Source organism: Pristis pectinata, chromosome 21 (genome assembly GCF_009764475.1).
Source record: "Pristis pectinata isolate sPriPec2 chromosome 21, sPriPec2.1.pri, whole genome shotgun sequence".
NCBI classification, from domain to species: domain Eukaryota; kingdom Metazoa; phylum Chordata; class Chondrichthyes; order Rhinopristiformes; family Pristidae; genus Pristis; species Pristis pectinata.
This window is the reverse complement of record NC_067425.1, coordinates 398265-415717: the sequence shown is the minus strand read 5'-3', so window position 1 is coordinate 415717 and position 17453 is coordinate 398265. Positions and strand designations below refer to the sequence as shown.

Below are 17453 nucleotides of genomic sequence, written 5' to 3'. Positions count from 1 at the left end.
ACCTCTCAACCCCTTACCTATCAAGAACCTGCCTACTTCTCCTCTAAAAATATTCAAATAATCTGCTTCCACCATCGTTTAAGGGAGAGCGATCCGAAGACTCACAACCCTCGGAGAGATAAAAAAAATTGCTTCATTTCTGTCTTAAATGGGTGATGCTTCATTTTTAAACAATGACATCTCTTCTAGATTCACAGAATTCATCAGACTCACAACCCTCGGAGAGATAAAAAAAATTGCTTCATTTCTGTCTTAAATGGGTGATGCTTCATTTTTAAACAATGACATCTCTTCTAGATTCACAGAATTCATCAGAATCAAAATCAGATTTATTATCACTGACTTATATGTTGTGAAATTTGTTGTTTTGTGGCAGCAGTAGTGCGAAGGCATAAAATTACTATAAATTACAAAATAGATAAATAGTGCAAAAAAAGGAATAACAAAGTAGTGTTCATGGGTCATGGACCGTTCAGAAATCTGATGGCAAAGGGGAAGAAGCAGTGGGTCTTCAGGCTTCTGTACCTCACAGAGATAGGCCTTTTGGCTCACCATATCCATGCTACCCGTTGTACCTATCTACACTAATCCCATATTAGGTTCATAGCCTTCTATGCCCTGGCAATTTAAGTATGTGTGCAGATGCTTCTTAAATTTGTGAGAGTATCTGCCTCCACCGTCTCTTCAGGCAGCACATTCAGGACTCCAATCATCCTCTGTGTGAAAAATTTCCCCTCGATCCTCTCTAAGCCTCCTACTTCTCACCTTAAATTATTCCCTTTTGTCTTAGACACCCTTACCATGGATAAGAGAGGCAGGTCATGGAAAAACATAAAAACAACAGTTATTGTGATGGGAGATTTTAACTTTCCCAATGCAGCAGAGCTATAGATGTGGCAGAATTCGTTAGGTGCATCCAGGAGGGTTTCTTGAAACAATAAGCAGATAGCCCAACTAGGGATTGGGCCGTCCTAGTCCTTGTATTGGGAAATAAGCCTGGTCAGGTGATCAGTTTCATGATCAACAGTGAACATAATTCTGTATATTTTAAGATCATTTCAAATAAGGTTAAGATTGGTCCTTGGATGAAAGTGCTAAATTGGTGGAAGGCCAATCATAACAGTACCAGGCAGGAACTAGGAAAGTAGCCTGGGGCTACATGCACATCTGACATGTGGGAGTCTTTTAAAGGCTAGCTTTTCAGAGTTCAGGACCAGCAAGTTCTTGTGAAGATGCAAGATAAGGATGAAAGGTTTGGGAATCTTGGATGACAAAAGATATCATAAATTTAGTCCAAAAGGAAAAGGAAGCATACATAAGGTTTAGGAAACTGAAATCAGATAAAATCCTTGAGGAATATGAAGGAAACCGGATAAAACTTAAACACAGAATTAGGAGGGCTAAAAGGGGCCATAAAATGTCCTTAACAAGTAGGATTGAAGAGAATGCTAAGGCATTTTATACATCTGATTCAGGGTTTTGACCTGAAATTACGACAATTCCTTTCCTCCCACAGATGCTGCCTAACCCACTGAGTTCCTCCAGCAGATTGTTTGTTGCTCCAGATTCCAACATCTGCAGTCTCTTGTGTCTTCAGAAGATTTCCGGGGTCTTAACAGAGATATCTGTATCTTCTTTAGCCACAGGTGAGGTCCCAGAAGACTGGAGAACAACTAATATTGTTCTATTGTTTAAGAAGGGCGACAGGGACAACCTGGGAAATTATTGAAGAATATTCTTGGTAACAGGATTTACTCACATTCAGAAAAACATGGATGTGTTAGGGATAGTTAGCATGGCTTTGTGCAGGGAAGGTTCTGACTCTCAAGTTTAATTGAGTTTTTTTGAGGAGGTGATGAAGATGATGGATGAGGGGAGGGCAGTGGATGTTGTCTCCACGGAATTTAATAAATAATTTGACCAGGTCCTTCATGGTAGACTGGTCCAGAAGATTAAGTCACATGGGATCCTTGGTGAGTTGGTAAATTGGGAACAAAATTGGCTTGGTCTTTGAAGACAGAGGGTAGTGGTGGAAGGGTGTTATTCTGACTGGAGGTCTGTGATCAATCGTGTTCCGCAAGGATAACTGCGAGGACCTCTATTGTTTGTTTTATATATATATATAGATGATTTGAAAGAAAATATAGGTGGTCTGATAAGTCAGACTGCAGCCAACATGAAAATTAGTGGAGTTGTGGATAATGAGGAAGATTGTCAAAGTATACAGCAGGATATGGATCAGCTGGAAATTTGAGGGGAGAAATGGCAGGTGGAGCTTAATCTGGACAAGTGTGAGCAGTTGCATTTTGGGAGCACGTAATACAATAAGTATTACGTGCTCCCAAAATGTAAGAGCACAGTATACAATAAGTGGCAGGACCCTCAGGAACATTGATGTACAGTGGGATCATGGGGTGCAAGTACATAGCTCCCTGAAAGCGGCAACACAAGTGGATAGCGTTGTAAAAAAGACACACAGCATGCTTGCCTTCATCAGTCAGGGCACTGAGTATAAAAGTTGATAAGTCATGATGCAGCTGTACAAAACTTTGATTTGGTCACATTTGAAGTACTGTGTGCAGTTCGGGTTGCCACACTATAGGAAGGACGGGGATGCTTCGGAGATGGTGCTCAACAGGTTCACCAGGATGTTGCCTGGATTGGAGTGTATTTGGTATAAATAGAGGGTGGATAAACTCGGATTGTTTTCACTGGAATGTCAGAGGCTGAGTGGCAACCTGACAGAAGTATATAAAATTTTGAGAGGCATAGGTAGATAGATAGTCTTTTTGTATATTTCTGTTTCCAGTCTCTATATTCCTGAAGGACCTCTCCTGTTTTCAATACCTACCATATGGTTCCTTTTTTTAATCAACCCTCCATGTTCCTTTTCAACCAGGGGTTCCACTGGATTTACTGCTTTTGCATTTCACCCTTACGGAAACATGTTGGCCCTGAAATCTTTCATTTTAAAATGACTGTCACTTGTCAGATATAGATTTACCCGCAAGTAGCTGCTCCCAGTTTATCAATCCAAGTTTGCCAGGTCCTGTCTCATGATGTTAAAATCGGCCACCCCAATTCAGAACCTTAATTCCCAATTTCTCAACATTGAATCTCATCTGCCATTTCTTTGCCCATTCTCCTAAACTATCTAAGTCTTTCTGCAACCTTCCTATTTCTTCAGTACTCCCTACTCCTCCACCTATCTTGGTGTCGTCTGCAAACTTAGCCACAAAACCATTTACTCCGTAATCCAAATCGTTAATATACAAAGTAAAAAGAAGTGGCCCCAACACCAATCCCTGTGGAACACCACGAGTAACCGGTAGCTAACCAGAACCAGATCCCTTTATTCCCACCCTTTGCTTTTTGCCTACCAGCCAATGCTCCACCCATTCTAATATCCTACCTGTAATTCCATGAGCTCTCATCTTATTAATCAGCCTCTTGTGCGGCACCTTGTCAAAGGCCTTTTGAAAGTCTAAATACACAACATCCACAGCCTCTCCCTTATCCACCCTATCTGAGATTTCCTCAAAAAACTCCAATAGGTTGGTCAGGCAGGATCTTCCCTTCACGAAACCATGCTGGCTTGGGCCTATCTTGCCTTGCACCTCTAGGTATTCCATAACCTCATCCTTGAGGATCGATTCCAATAACTTTCCCACCACTGATGTCAGACTAATAGGTCTATAATTTCCTTTATGCTGTCGCCCACCCTTCTTATACAGCGGAACTATATTTGCGACCTTCCGTCCTCCAGAACCATCTGGAGTCTATTGATTCCTGGAAAATTATCACCAATGCCTCTGCAATCTCTGGGAGACTTATCTGTCTTTAGTCCATTTAGCTTCCCGAGCACCTTCTTTCCAGTAATCTTAACTGAATTCAGTTCTATCCCCTGAGACCCCTGACTATCTGGTATATTGCTGATGTCCTCCACAGTGAAGACCGATGCAAAATACTCATTTAGTTCCTCTGCCATTTCTTTGTTATCCATTATAATCTTTCCTGCACCGTTTTCAATTGGTCCTATATCAACCCGTGTCTCTCTTTTACTCTTCATGTATTTAAAAAAACTCTTGGTATCTTTTTGAATGTTATCTGCCAACTTCCTTTCATAATTCATCTTTTCTTTCCTAATGACCTTCTTAGTTCCTTTCTGTAAGTTTTTAAAAGTTTCCCAGTCTTCTGTTTTCCCACTAATTAGACACGGTACTGTAGTGGTTAGTGTAATGCTTTACAGCGCCAGCGACACGGGTTCAAATCCAGCCGCTGCCTGTAAGGAGTTTGTACGTTCTCCCCATGTCTGCGTGGGTTTCCTCCGGGTGCTCTGGTTTCCTCCCACATGCCAAAGACGTATGGGTTAGGAAGTTGTGGGCATGCTATGTTGGCGCCGGAAGCGTGGCGACACTTGCGGGCTGTCCCCAGAACACTCTACGCAAAAGAGGCATTTCACTGTGTGTTTCGATGTACATGTGACTAATAAAGATTTTTTTTTAACTTTTTGGTTCCTTGTATGCCCTCCCTTTTGCTTTTATTTTAGCCTTCACCTCTCTCGTTATCCACATTTGTGCCTTTTTTCCATTCATAACCTTTTTTCTTGGAATATATCTATCCTGCATTTTCCTTATTTCTTGTAGAAATTACATCCATTTCTGCTCTGCCGTCCCTCCAACTAGCTTACTTTTCCAGTCAATTTGGGCCAGTTCCCCTCTCATGCCACTGTAATTTCCTTTGTTCCACTGAAATATTGACACATCTAATATCAGCTTCTCCTCTTCAAATTTGAAACTGAACTCAATCATATTGTGATTGCTAGTTCCTAATGGTTCCTTTACCTTTAGTTCCCTAATCACCTCCAGTTCGTTACGCAGCACCCAATCCAAAACAGCTGATCCCCTGGTGGGCTCATCAACAAGTTGCGCCAAAAAGCCATCCCGTAGACCTTCCACAAACTCGATCTCCTGAGATCCACTGCCTTCCTGGCTTTCCCAATCCACCTTCATGTTAAAATCCCCCATAATTATCTTGACGCTATCTCTCTGACATGCTTTTTCTATTTCTAGCTGTAACTTATAGTCCACATCTCGGCTGCTGTTAGGGGGCCTATATATAACTGCTATTATTGTCCTTTTACCCTTGCCATTTCTTAGCTCCACCCATAAGGATTCCACTTCTTCTGACCCTATGTCCCTTCTCTCTATTGATTTTATACCATTACTAACCATCAGGGCCACACCACCCCCTCTGCCAACCTGCCTATCTTTCTATCACCCTTCATTCCCCCATGCTCCAATGAATAAAGTCCCTAGCTGCTCAACTTCTATCCTGACTATCTCAAGGGCCCTGTCTAATTTTAGCTTCCTAAACTTTACATACACTTTCATTTTCTTTTTGACTAAGTTCATAACCTCTCTTGTTATCCAAGGTTCCATTACCCTGCCTTTCTTGTCCTTCCTCCTTACTGGAACATGCCAGTCCTGAACTCTGATCAGCTGCTCTTTAAATAACTACCACATGTCAGATGCGGACTTGCCCTATAACAGCTGTTGCCAATTAACTCCCCATAGCACCTGTTTAATAATGTCGTAATTTTTCCTCTCCCAATTTAGTATTTTCCCACAAGATCCGGACTTATCCATATTCATAATTATCTTAAAACTTAAGGAGTTGTGATCCTATTCCCAAAATGCTCTCCCACTGAAAAGCCAGTCATCTGTCCAGGCTCATTTCCCAAAACTAGATCCAATATGGTCCCTCATTAGTTGGACTATCCACGTACTGTTTCAAGAAACCCTCTTGAATGTACTGAGAATCCCTCCTGAAATTCTGTCCATCTTAGCACCTTGCACCAAGATAATCCCAGTAAATACTGGGGAAGTTAAAGTCACCCACTATGACAACTCTGTTGCTTTTACCTCTTTCTATAATCTGTCTACATAGAGTCACAGAGTCATAGAAGGTAGAAATAGGCCCTTTGGCCCAACTGTTCCATGCTGACCAAGATTCCCACCTAAGCTAGTGCCACTTGCCTGCATTTGCCCCATCTCTCTGTAAACCTTTCCAATCCATGTACCTGTCCAAGTGCCTTTTAAGTGTTGTTAATGTACCTATCTCAACCACTTCCTCTGGCAGCTCATTCCATATACTGACTACTCTCTGGGTGAAAAGTTGCCCCTTAGGTTCCTATTAAATCTCTCCCCTCTCACCTTAAACCTGTGCCCTCTAGTTCTTGATTCCCTGATCTGGGAAAAAGACTGTCCATATTTATCCTATCGGTGACCCTCATGATTTTATACACCTCTATCAGGTCACCCTTCATTTTCCCATGCTCCAATGAATAAAGTCCCTAGCTGCTCAACTTCTCTCCATATCTTGGTCCCTCGAGTCCCGGCAACATTCTCGTAAATATCTTTTGTGCTTCTTCCAGTTAATGGCATCTTTCCTACAGCAAGGTGACTAAAACTAAACACAATATTCCAAATGTGGCCTCACCAACGTCTTGTACAACTGCAACACAACATCCCAACTTTTCTACTCAATGCTCTGACTGATGAAGACCAGCACGTCAAAAGCCTTCTTCACCACCCTGTCTACTTGCGACACCACTTTCAGGGAACTATGTACTTGTACTCCTAGGTCCCCCTGTTCTTCAACACTCCCCACGGCCCTACTGTTCACAAAAGTCCTACCCTCATTTGTCTTCTAAAAATGCAATACCTCGCGCTTATCCGAATTAAACACCATTTGCCATTCCTCAGCCCACTTACCTAGCCGATCAAGATCCCTCTGTAAATCCTGATTAATCATCTTCACTGTCTATGACACCACCTGTTTTAGTGTCATCTCCAAACTTACTAACCATGCCTTGTACACATTCATTCATATCACTAATATAGATGACAAATAGCAATGGGCCTAGCACCAAGCCCTGGGGAACACCACCAGTCACAGGCCTCCAGTCCGAAAAACAAACTTCCACCATCACCCCCTGCTTCCTACCATCATGCCAATTGTTTATCCAATTATCTAGCTCTCCCTGGATCCTATGCAATCTAATCTTCCATGGCAGCCTACCATGTGGAACATTATCAAAGGCCTCACTGAAGTCCATAAAGACTCTGTTTACTGACCTGCCCTCATTGACCTTCTTGCTTACTTGTTCTTCAAAAAAAGGTTCTGTTCCATTGGCTTCCAGTGGCCTATAGTATAACCTCATGAGAGTGATTACACCCTCCTTACTTTTAAGCTCTACCAATATTGCCTCAGTTGGTGAGCCTTCCAATATGTCCTCTCTGAATGCAGCTGTGACATTCTCCCTGATTAGTAATGCAACTCCTCCACCTCTTGTACCTCCCTCTCTATCTCTTCTAAAACATCACAACTCAGGAATGTTGAGCTGCCAGTCCTGTCCCTCTCGCAACCAAGTCTCTGTAGTGGACACAACATCATAATTCTATGAACTAATCCAAGCTCTGAGTTCATCTGCCTTACCCAAAATGCTCCTTGCATTAAAATAAACACACTTCAGGCCATTAGTCCCACCATATTCATTAACCTGCCCTGCCTGCCCTTCCACTCAGATTTACTTGTCATAACATCTACCTTCCCTTCAACCCCTCCACTTGCTGCCCTGCTTCCCACCACACATGGCCCGCCACCACCGCCCCCCCACCCCCCCCAAACCTGGCCACTCTAGTTTAAACCCTCCAGAGTAGCACTAGAACTTCCCTCAAGGATAATGATTCCCCTCCAGTTCAGGTGCAACCTCTCCTTCTTATACAGTTGTCCCACTTGCCTGGAAGAGAGCCCAATTATCCATATATCTGAAGCTCTCTCTCCTATACCAGCTCCTTAGCCAGGTGTTGAACTGCACCATCTTCCTATTTCTCACCTCACTAGCACGTGGCACAGGTAGTAAAGGTAGATAAATCCCCAGGGCCTGATCAAGTGTCTCCTAGGACATTGTGGGAAGGTAGGAAAGAAATTGCTGGGCCCTGGCAGAAATACTTGTATCATCGTTAGACATGGGTGAGGTACCAGAAGACTGGAGGTAACTAATGTTGTGCCTTTATTCAAGTAGGGCTACACGGACAGGCCAGAGAACTAAAGGCCAGTGGTGGGAAAGTTACTGGAGGGGATTCTGAGAGGCAGGATTACCTGCATTTGGAAAGGCAAGGACTAATTACGGATAGTCATTGTGGTTTTATGTGTCTCATGAATTTGATTGACTTTTTTGAACAGATGACCAAGAAGATTGAAAGAGGCAAGGTCCCATATGGTAGGCTGGTCCAGAAGGTTAGATCACGTGGGATTCAGAGTGACCTAGCCAACTGGATACAAAATTGGCTTGGTGAAAGGAGTCAGAGGGTGGTAGTGGAGGATTTTACAGATTGGAGGCCTATGATCAGTAGGATGTTAAACCAGCTGAGACTTGCACACTAAATGGCAGGGCCCTAGGGAGTGTTGTAAAACTAGGGGTACAAGTACATAGTTCCCTGAAAGTGGTGACACAGGTGAAGAAGTTGTTTGGCATGCTTGCCTTTACTGGTCTGGGCACTGAGTGTAAGAGATGTCATGTTACAACTGTGCAAGACATTGGTAAGGCCACACTTGGAGTAGTGTGTGTAGTTCTGGTTGCCTACCTGTAAGAAGAATGTCATTAAGTTGGAAAAGGTTAAGAAAAGATTCACAAGGATGTTACTGAGACTGGAGGGTTTGAGTTATAACGAGAAACTGGATAGGCTGGGACTTTTTTTCCCTGCAGCATAGGAGGCTGAGGGGTGACCTTATAGAAGTTTACAAACTCATGAGGGCAAAGATAAGATGAATGGTCACAGTCTTTTTCCCAGGGTAGGGGAGTCTAAAACTAGAGGGCATAGATTTAAGGTGAGGGGGGAAAGATTTAAAGTGGACCTACTGTATGGGGCAATGTTTTCACACTGCTGGTAATGGGTATGTGGAGCGAGCTGGCAGAGCAAGTGGTAGAGGTGAGGTTGATTATGTTGAAATGACATTTAGACAAGTTCAAGGACAGGAATTGTTAAGAGGGATGTGGGCCAGACGTAGGCAAATGGGACGAGTTCAGGTAGGCAACTTGATCAGCATGGATGAGTTGGGCCGAAGGGCATGTTTCCATGCTGTTTTACTCTATATCCACCCTCATCACTGCAGAGGTGGATTCCTTAATCATTATTGCAGTGCCACTTCTTATACACCTCCCCTTATCGTGCCTGAGGACTCAATACACCGGAACATTGACACACCAGTTTTGCCCTTCCTTGAACAATGTTTCAGTGATAGCTACAATATTTTAACCCCATATGTTAATCTGCTTTACCAGTTAAATTCCCTGCATAAAAGAGAGGTGGGAACCAGAGTGTTAGGTCAGATGATGGAGCAGTTGGTTTAAAAGTAAATGCACAGAGCAGACAGACTGTGAGGAAGGATAGGTAGTGGAAAGGGCATAAATGCAGTCACTTGGATGGGTTAAGACGTTTTTACATTAATGTGAGAAGTATTAAGAATAAGGGTGATGAATTTAGAGCATGGATCAGTACATGGAATTACGATATTGTGGCCATTACAGAGACTTGGCTGTCGTAAGGGCAGGATTGGCTGCTTGATATCCTGGGGTTTAGATGTTTCAAAAGGGATAGGGAGGGATGTAAAAGGGAGAGGGGTGGCATTGCTAGTCAGGGAAAGTATCACAGTTGCAGAAAGGGAGGACATCGTGGAGGGATTGCCTATTGAGTCAGTGTGGGTGGAAGTCAGAAACAGGAAGGAAGCAATTACACCATTGAGAGTATTCGATACGACCCCGCGACACTGAGGAGCAGATAAGTAGACAGATTTTGGAAAGGTGCAAAATTAACAGGGTTATTGTCATGGGTGACTTCAACTTCCCTAATATTGATTGGCACTTCCTTAGTGCAAAAGGTTTAGATGGGGCAGTATTTGTTAGGTGTGTCCAGGAAGGATTCCTGATACAGTTTGTGGACAGGCCAACTAGAAGAGAGGCCATACTGAATCTAGTACTAGGCGATGAACCTGGTCAGGTGACAGACCTCTCAGTGGGTGAGCATTTTGAAGATAGTGACTACAGCTCCCTGACCTTGAGCATAGGCATGGTAGTAGGTGGAGAGTATTCTGCATGGAGGTCAGTGACTAGTGGTGTTCTCCAGGGGTCAGTTCTGGGACCCCTGCTCTTTGTGATTTTTATAAATGACTTGGATGATGAAGTAGAGGGGTGGTTTAGTAAGTTTGCAGATGACACAAAGGTTGTTGCAGGTTACAAATGGGATATAGACAGGAGTCAGAGTTGGCGGAGAAGTGACAGACGAAGTTCACTCCAGGAAAGTGTGAAGTGGTACACTTTGAAAGAATGAACTTTATGGCAGAGTATAAGGCTAATGGTAGGATTCAAGGCAGTGTGGAAGAACAGAGAGAGCTTGGGGTCCAAGTCCATAGATCCCTCATAGCTGCCGCTCAAGTTGACAGGGTGGTTAAGAAGGTGTATGGTGTGGTGGCCTTCGTTAGTTGGAGGATTGAGTTCAAGAGCTGCGACGTAATGTTGCAGCTCCATAAAACTCTGGTTGAACCGTACTTAGAGTGCTGTGTTCAGTTCTGGTCACCTCATTATAGGAAGGATGTGGAAGCTTTAGAGAGAGTGCAGAGGGGATTTACCAGGATGCTGCCTGGATTAGAGAACATGTATTATGAGGAAAGGTTGAGTGAGCTAGGGCATTTCTCTTTGGAGCAATGGAGGATGAGAGGCGACTTGATAGAGGTGTATAAGATTATGAGAGGCACATATCAAGTGAACAGCCAGCACTTCTTTTGCAGGGTGGCAATGGCCAGTACCAGAGGACATCCATTTGAGGTGAGAGGAGGAAAGTTTAAGGGAGATTTCAGAGGTAGGTTTTTACACAGAGAATGGTGGGTGCCTGGAATGCACTGCCAGGGGTGGTGGTAGAGGCTGATACAATAAGGAACATTTAAAAGTCTCTTAGATAGCCACATGTATGTAAGTAAAATAGAGGGCTATGGGCTGTGTAGGAGGGAAGGGTTAGATTGATCGTGGAGTCGCAGAACATTGTGGACTGAAGGGCCCATACTATGTGGTACTGTTCGATGTTCTATAAATATATATGCAATTTAGCTGCTTATTCTCCCATGTGCCTTATTGTTCTCATTTCTGCTCTGCCTCCTGAATTGATCTAGATTTTCTTCTGTATTTGACTATACTTCCCTCCCAGATGTACACCTACCTTGTGTTCCATTCCCCCCATCAAATTAATTTAAAACTTCCCCAAAAGCATGAGCAAACCTACTTGCAAGGATATTGGACCTATTCCAGTTCTATTATTTGTTATGTAGCTCCTTATGCTCTCCTCTTATGAACGTAGTAGATGAAACCAAAATTAGTGGACAGTGAAAGAAGTTGTCCAAGGTTACAATAGGATATTGATGCAATGGGAATGTGCGCAAAGAAATGGCTGTTGGAATTTAACTCGGACAAGTGCAAAGTGATGCATTTTGGCAAGTTTACCAGGACAGGACATACACAGCGAATGGCAGGGCCATGGGGAGCGTTGTTGAACAGAGAGACCTTGGGGTACGTACATAGTTCCCTGAAAACTTGAAACAGGTAGATAGGGTGGTGAGAAAGGCTTATGGTGTGCTTGCCTTCATTGGCCAAGGCACTGAATGCAAGATTTGGGACATCTTGTACAGTTGTAACATGATGTTGGTGAGACCACAATTGTGTGCAGTTACCATCACCCAGCTGTAGGAAGGATGTAATTAAGCTGGAAAAGGGTACAGAAAAGATTCACAAGGATGTTGCCTGGAATGGAGGGCTTGAGTTATCAGGAGAGATTGGATAGGCTAGGTTTTGTTTCCCTGAATCTGGAGGCTGAGAAGTGACATGAGAGAGGTATATAAAATTATAAGAGGTATAAATAGGGCAGATAGTCAGTGTCTGTTTCTCATTGTAGGGGTGTCTAGAACTAGAGGGCATAGTTTAAGGTGAGAGGGAGGAGGTTTAAAGGGGATTTGGCGGGGGGGGGGGGTAAATTTTTCCACACAGAGTATTTGGTATCTGGAATGAGCTGCTAGAGGAGGTGGTGAAGGCAGGAGAATTAATGACATTTAAGAGGCATCTTGACAGGTACTGAATGAGCAGGGCCTAAAGGAATATGGAATTAATGTAGGCAAGTGGGATTAGTATAGATAGGCATGATGGTTGGCATAGATGCAGTGGGCCAAAGGATCTGTTTCTATGCTGCACAACTCTATAACTTTATAAGGTGCAACCTGTCCTGCTCATACTGGTCTCACCTACCCTAAAAATGATCCCAATGATTCTAAAATCCAAAAGCCCTCTGTCTGCACCATCCCTTTAGCAATACTTTCATCTGACTCATACCTATGCTCAGTAGGGTGTGGCACAAAGTAATCCACAGATTACAACCATTCTGTTATTGCTTTTCCCTTGTATTACCTCGATGTACTGATGCGATGAAATGATCTGTATGAATGGCATGCAAAACAAAGATTTTCACTGTACCTCGGTACATATGACAATAATAAACCAATTTACCAACCTTAGAGGTTCTGCTCTTTAATCTACTACCTAACTCCCTCAATTCATGTCCCAGGACTTCATCCCTTTATCTACCTATGTCCATAGAACCATAGAAAAGTACAGCACAGAAAACAGGCCATTCGGCCCTTCTAGTCTGTGCCGAAATATTGTTCTGCTAGTCCCATTTACCTGCCCCCAGCCCATACCCCTCCAGACCTCTCTCGTCCATGTATCTATCCAATTTACTCTTAAAAGTTAAGAGCGAGCCTGCATTTACCACATCAGATGGCAGCCTATTCCATACTCCCACCACTCTTTGAGTGAAGAAGTTCCCTCTAATGCTCCCCCTAGACCTTTCCACTTTCACCCTAAAGCCAAGTCCTCTCGTACTTATCTCTCCTAATCTAGGTGGAAAAAGCCTACTTGCACTAACCCTGTCTATGCCCCTCATCATTTTGTAAACCTCTATCATATCTCCCCTCATTCTTCTCTGCTCCAAGGAAGAAAGTCCTAACATGCTCAGTCTTTCCCTGTAACTTAACTCCTGAAGACCCAGCAACATTTTTGTAAATCTCCCCTGCACTCTTTCAATCTTACTGACATCTTTCCTGTAGTTCGGCGACCAGAACGGCACACAATATTCCAAATTTGGTCTCACCAATGACTTATACAACCTCACCAAAACATTCCAACTCCTATACTCAATACTTTGATTTATAAATGCCAGGATGCCAAAAGCCTTTTTTACAACCCTGTCTACCTGTGACACCACTTTCAGGGAATTACGTATCTGAACTCCCAGATCCCTTTGTTCCTCCGCACTCCTCAGTGCCCTACCATTTACTGTGTATGTCCCTTGATTTGTCTTTCCAAAATGCAACACCTCACACTTGCCTGCATTAAATTCCATCTGCCATTTTCTGGACCATTTTTCCAGTTGGTCCAGATCCCTCTGCAAGCTTTGAAAGCCTTCCTCGCTGTCCACTACACCTCCAATCTTAGTGTCATCAGCAAACTTACTCATCCAATTTACCACATTATCTTGTAGATCATTGATATAGACAACAAACAACAATGGCCCCAACATAGATCCCTGAGGCACACCACTAGTCACAGGCCTCCAATCTGAGAAACAACCATCCACAACCACTCTGTCTTCTCCCACTCAGCCAATTTCGAATCCAGTTTACAACCTTTCCATGGATACCCATTGACTGAACCTTCTGAACTAATCTCCCATGTGGGACCTTGTCAAAGGCCTTACTAAAGTCCATGTAGACAACATCCACAGCCCTACCTTCATCTACTTTCTTAGTGACCCCCTCAAAAAACTCCACAAGATTCGTTAAACATGATCTACCATGCACAAAGCTATGCTGACTATCCTTAATCAACCCTTGGCTGTCCAAATACTTATATGTCCTATCTCTCAGAACACCTCAGTCATTGGTACCAACATGTACAACCACTGGCAGCCTACTGAGACATCCTTGATTCTGGTACATACCATTTGAAAGTCTCATTTACGACCGTAGAAATGCCTGTCTGCTCCCCCTATATTCCAATTCCCTATCACTACAGGTGATCCCTGTGTTAAGGCCGCTCGGGTTACGGGTTTCACAAATCACTATTCAAAAATCCAAGATACGGGGTAAAATCCACTCTCATGGAATTTATGTGGGAAAAACATCAAGTAAATAACACAAAGTGCAAAAGAAACAACAGATTTTGTCTACTTCAATTTTTTTCAACTTGCATTTCTTTAAAATGTGAGATAACATTCCTTTTTTCGTGTGCTATGTTCATTTTGCTGTCTCTCAGTTATTTTTTTCCAAGCGTTTTCCATATCATTTACATAGAAACATAGAAAACCTACAGCACAATTCAGGCCCTTCAGCCCACAAAGCTGTGCCAAACATGTCCCTACCTTAGAGACCCATAGTCCTCTATTTTTCACAGCTCCACATACCTATCTAAGAGTCTCCTAAAAGACCCTATCGTATCCGCCTTCACCACCATTGCTGGTAGCCCATTCCACGCACTCACCACTCTCTGAGTAAAAAACTTACCCCTGACATCTCCCCTATACCTACTCCCCAGCATCTTAAACCTATGTCCTCTTGTGGCAACCATTTCAGCCCTAGGAAAAAGCCTCTGACTATCTACCCGATCAATGCCTCTCATCATCTTACTATACCTCTCTCAGGTCCCCCTCCATCCCCCGTCACTCCAAGGAGTAAAGGCCGAGTTCCCTCAACCTGCATTCATAAGGCACGTTCCGCAATCCAGGCAGCATCCTTGTAAATCTCCTCTACACTCTTTCTATGGTTTCTACATCATTCCTGTAGTGAGGTGACCAGAACTGAGCACAGTACTCCAAGTGGGGTCTGAACAGGGTCCTATATAGCTGCAGCATTACCTCTCATCTCCTAAATTCAATTCCACGGTTGATGAAGGACAATACACCATATGCCTTCTTAACCACAGAGTCAACCTGTGCTGCTGCTTTACCCTCAAGATGTCTGAAACAAGTTTGTTGTAAATCTAAACTGAAGGCTAGAATGTGATAAGTAGAGTCTGATAAGGAAGGAAGGTGATAAATAGAACCATTGACTTGTGAAATTGTTATCTATCTATCACCTTCCAGCTTTCAGTTTGTTTTCGCTCCAGATCTGCTGCACTTATGTCTTCAAATGCAACTGCAGGTTACTTTAGAGATTTGCTTTGGAAACTGACAAGGCAATCTCTTAAGTGTCCCCCCACCCCACCACGAACCAGTAGCTGTGGTACTATCATCATTACTGTTGAGAGAATAACCTCACATAGGAATGTAGCTTCACTTATAACATGAATATTTAATGGGATATAGGGTTTTGTGGTATGGAAAATAGTAAATTGGACAGTTTTCTAGGAAGGTAACCCCTCCATAACACGGGGTCACCTATATAGCTCTCCCAGTTTATTTCTTCCCATGTTGTGAGCAGAGCCAACGATGGTGCTGGAAACTTGGTTGTTCCTGCTCACCCTTGATAGATCATTTCCACTCATCCCCACGCTGCCCCTCCAGTATCTAATGCGGAACATCCGTTTGAGAGGGACATGGTCACATGGGACTCCTGCACAATCTGCCAAGGCTTAATATTCTTCCTGGTGATCATCCACCAGCTTGCACGGTAACCAGCTTGCTAAATATACTGTTCAGAGCTCCTTAAACATGTTGTTCAAATCCTTCACTGAATTGCTTCCAAAGCATTAATATCCTTCATTAAAAAGGGTTAACAGAGTACATAGTACTCCATATATGGTCTCACCTATTTTTCTCTGGGTATATTGATATTTACTAGGATATTGATACCAAGTTTCCTGCCACAAGCATATTAATAATCTGTTGCCTCTCCCAATGGTACTGATATCTGATTTGTTTGTTGCTAGGATATTGAATCCCCATTTCTCCACGATGTGAGTACCGATAACCTGCTCCCCATCACTCATTAATAGAGAATGATATCAGAAAATGATGGCACTTTTCAGCAGGTCAGTTAAGAGAAACCATTAACCTTTTCATCCTATGATTTTTCTTAAGTCCTCGTCAAGAAAGGGACCCTTTTGTTCTATTGTATTCAATGATTCAGTGTTGCCTGATATTCTGAGTACTTCCATAAGAACATAATAGAAACAGCAGGACATCTGGCCTCTCAAGTCTGTCCTGCCATTCAATATGATAGTGGCTGATCTATTCCTGGCCTCAACATCTCTTCTGTGCCAGACCCCCATGGCCCTCAATCCCCCGATCTATCAAAAATTGATCCATCTCCACATTAAATACTTCAAACAATCTAGACTCCATAATTCTGGGATAGAGAATTCCAGAAATTCACTAACCTCTGCAAGAAGAAATTTCTAATTACCCCTTTTAAATAACTGACCCCTTATCTTGTAATTATGTCTCGAGATTCTCATAAAGTCATATAGCACTGAAACAGGCCCTTCAGCCCAACTCATCCATGCCAACCAAGAAGTCTGTCTGAGATAGTCACATTTGCCTGTGTTTGACCAATATCCCTCTAAACTTTTCCTATCCATGTACCTGTCTAAATGTCTTCTAAACATTTTAATTGTACCCAACTCCACAGCCTCCTCTGGCAGCTCCACCACACTCTGAGTGAAAAACTTACCCATCAGGTCTCGTTTAACTCTTTCCCCTCTCACAAACCTACATCCTTTAGTTTTAGACTCCCCTACACTGGGAAAAAGACTGTGCGCATCCACCTTATCTTTGCCCCTCATGATTTTTTAAACTCAGTCTCCGACGCTCAGGGAAAAGTCCCAGCCTAACCAGTCTCTTCTTTTAACTCAAGCCCTTCAGTCTCGACGTTTATCCTCTCGTGCCCCTTAGGATCATATATGTTTCAATAAGGTAGCTCCTCTTTCTTCTAAACTCCAAAGCATACAGATCCAAACTACTTAATGTCTTGTCAGGACAAGCCTCTCATCCCGAGAATTAGCCTTAGGCCTGCCTCAGTGGCACTATTTCTCTTATGTTTCCGGCTTTAGATTTTCCAGCATCTGCGTTATTTTACTCTTGACTCCTTTAACTGGGCCTGTACGTGAGTCTCAGTGTCACTAACCTCACCGAGCTGCACTTGTTCTCGAACCTCCGCCAACCACCTCGCCGCCATCGCCGTCCTGTGTTTACGGGAATCGGTTGCCATGGTGAGAATTCGCGGCCTCAGCGGAGCGACGGGGTGAGCGGGAAACCCACAGCAGTCCATTAGCCCACAGAGCGATGACACGAAGACCAGCGTGAGTCGATGAGTTCGGGGTTTGTTTGCTTAATTAAATTCTGATTGAATTTTGA

General features: G+C 43.3%; 1 protein-coding gene across 1 annotated transcript in view; it reads right to left on the bottom strand.

Moving 5' to 3' along the window:
* The window catches only part of LOC127581248 (uncharacterized), a 195530-nt gene extending 178077 nt beyond the window's left edge, over positions 1-17453 (bottom strand). Inside the window, exon 1 of the mRNA XM_052035449.1 lies at positions 17224-17453. Within this exon, the coding sequence (XP_051891409.1) occupies positions 17224-17367 (144 nt within the window). The 5' untranslated portion in view covers positions 17368-17453. The remainder of the gene's footprint in view (positions 1-17223) is intronic.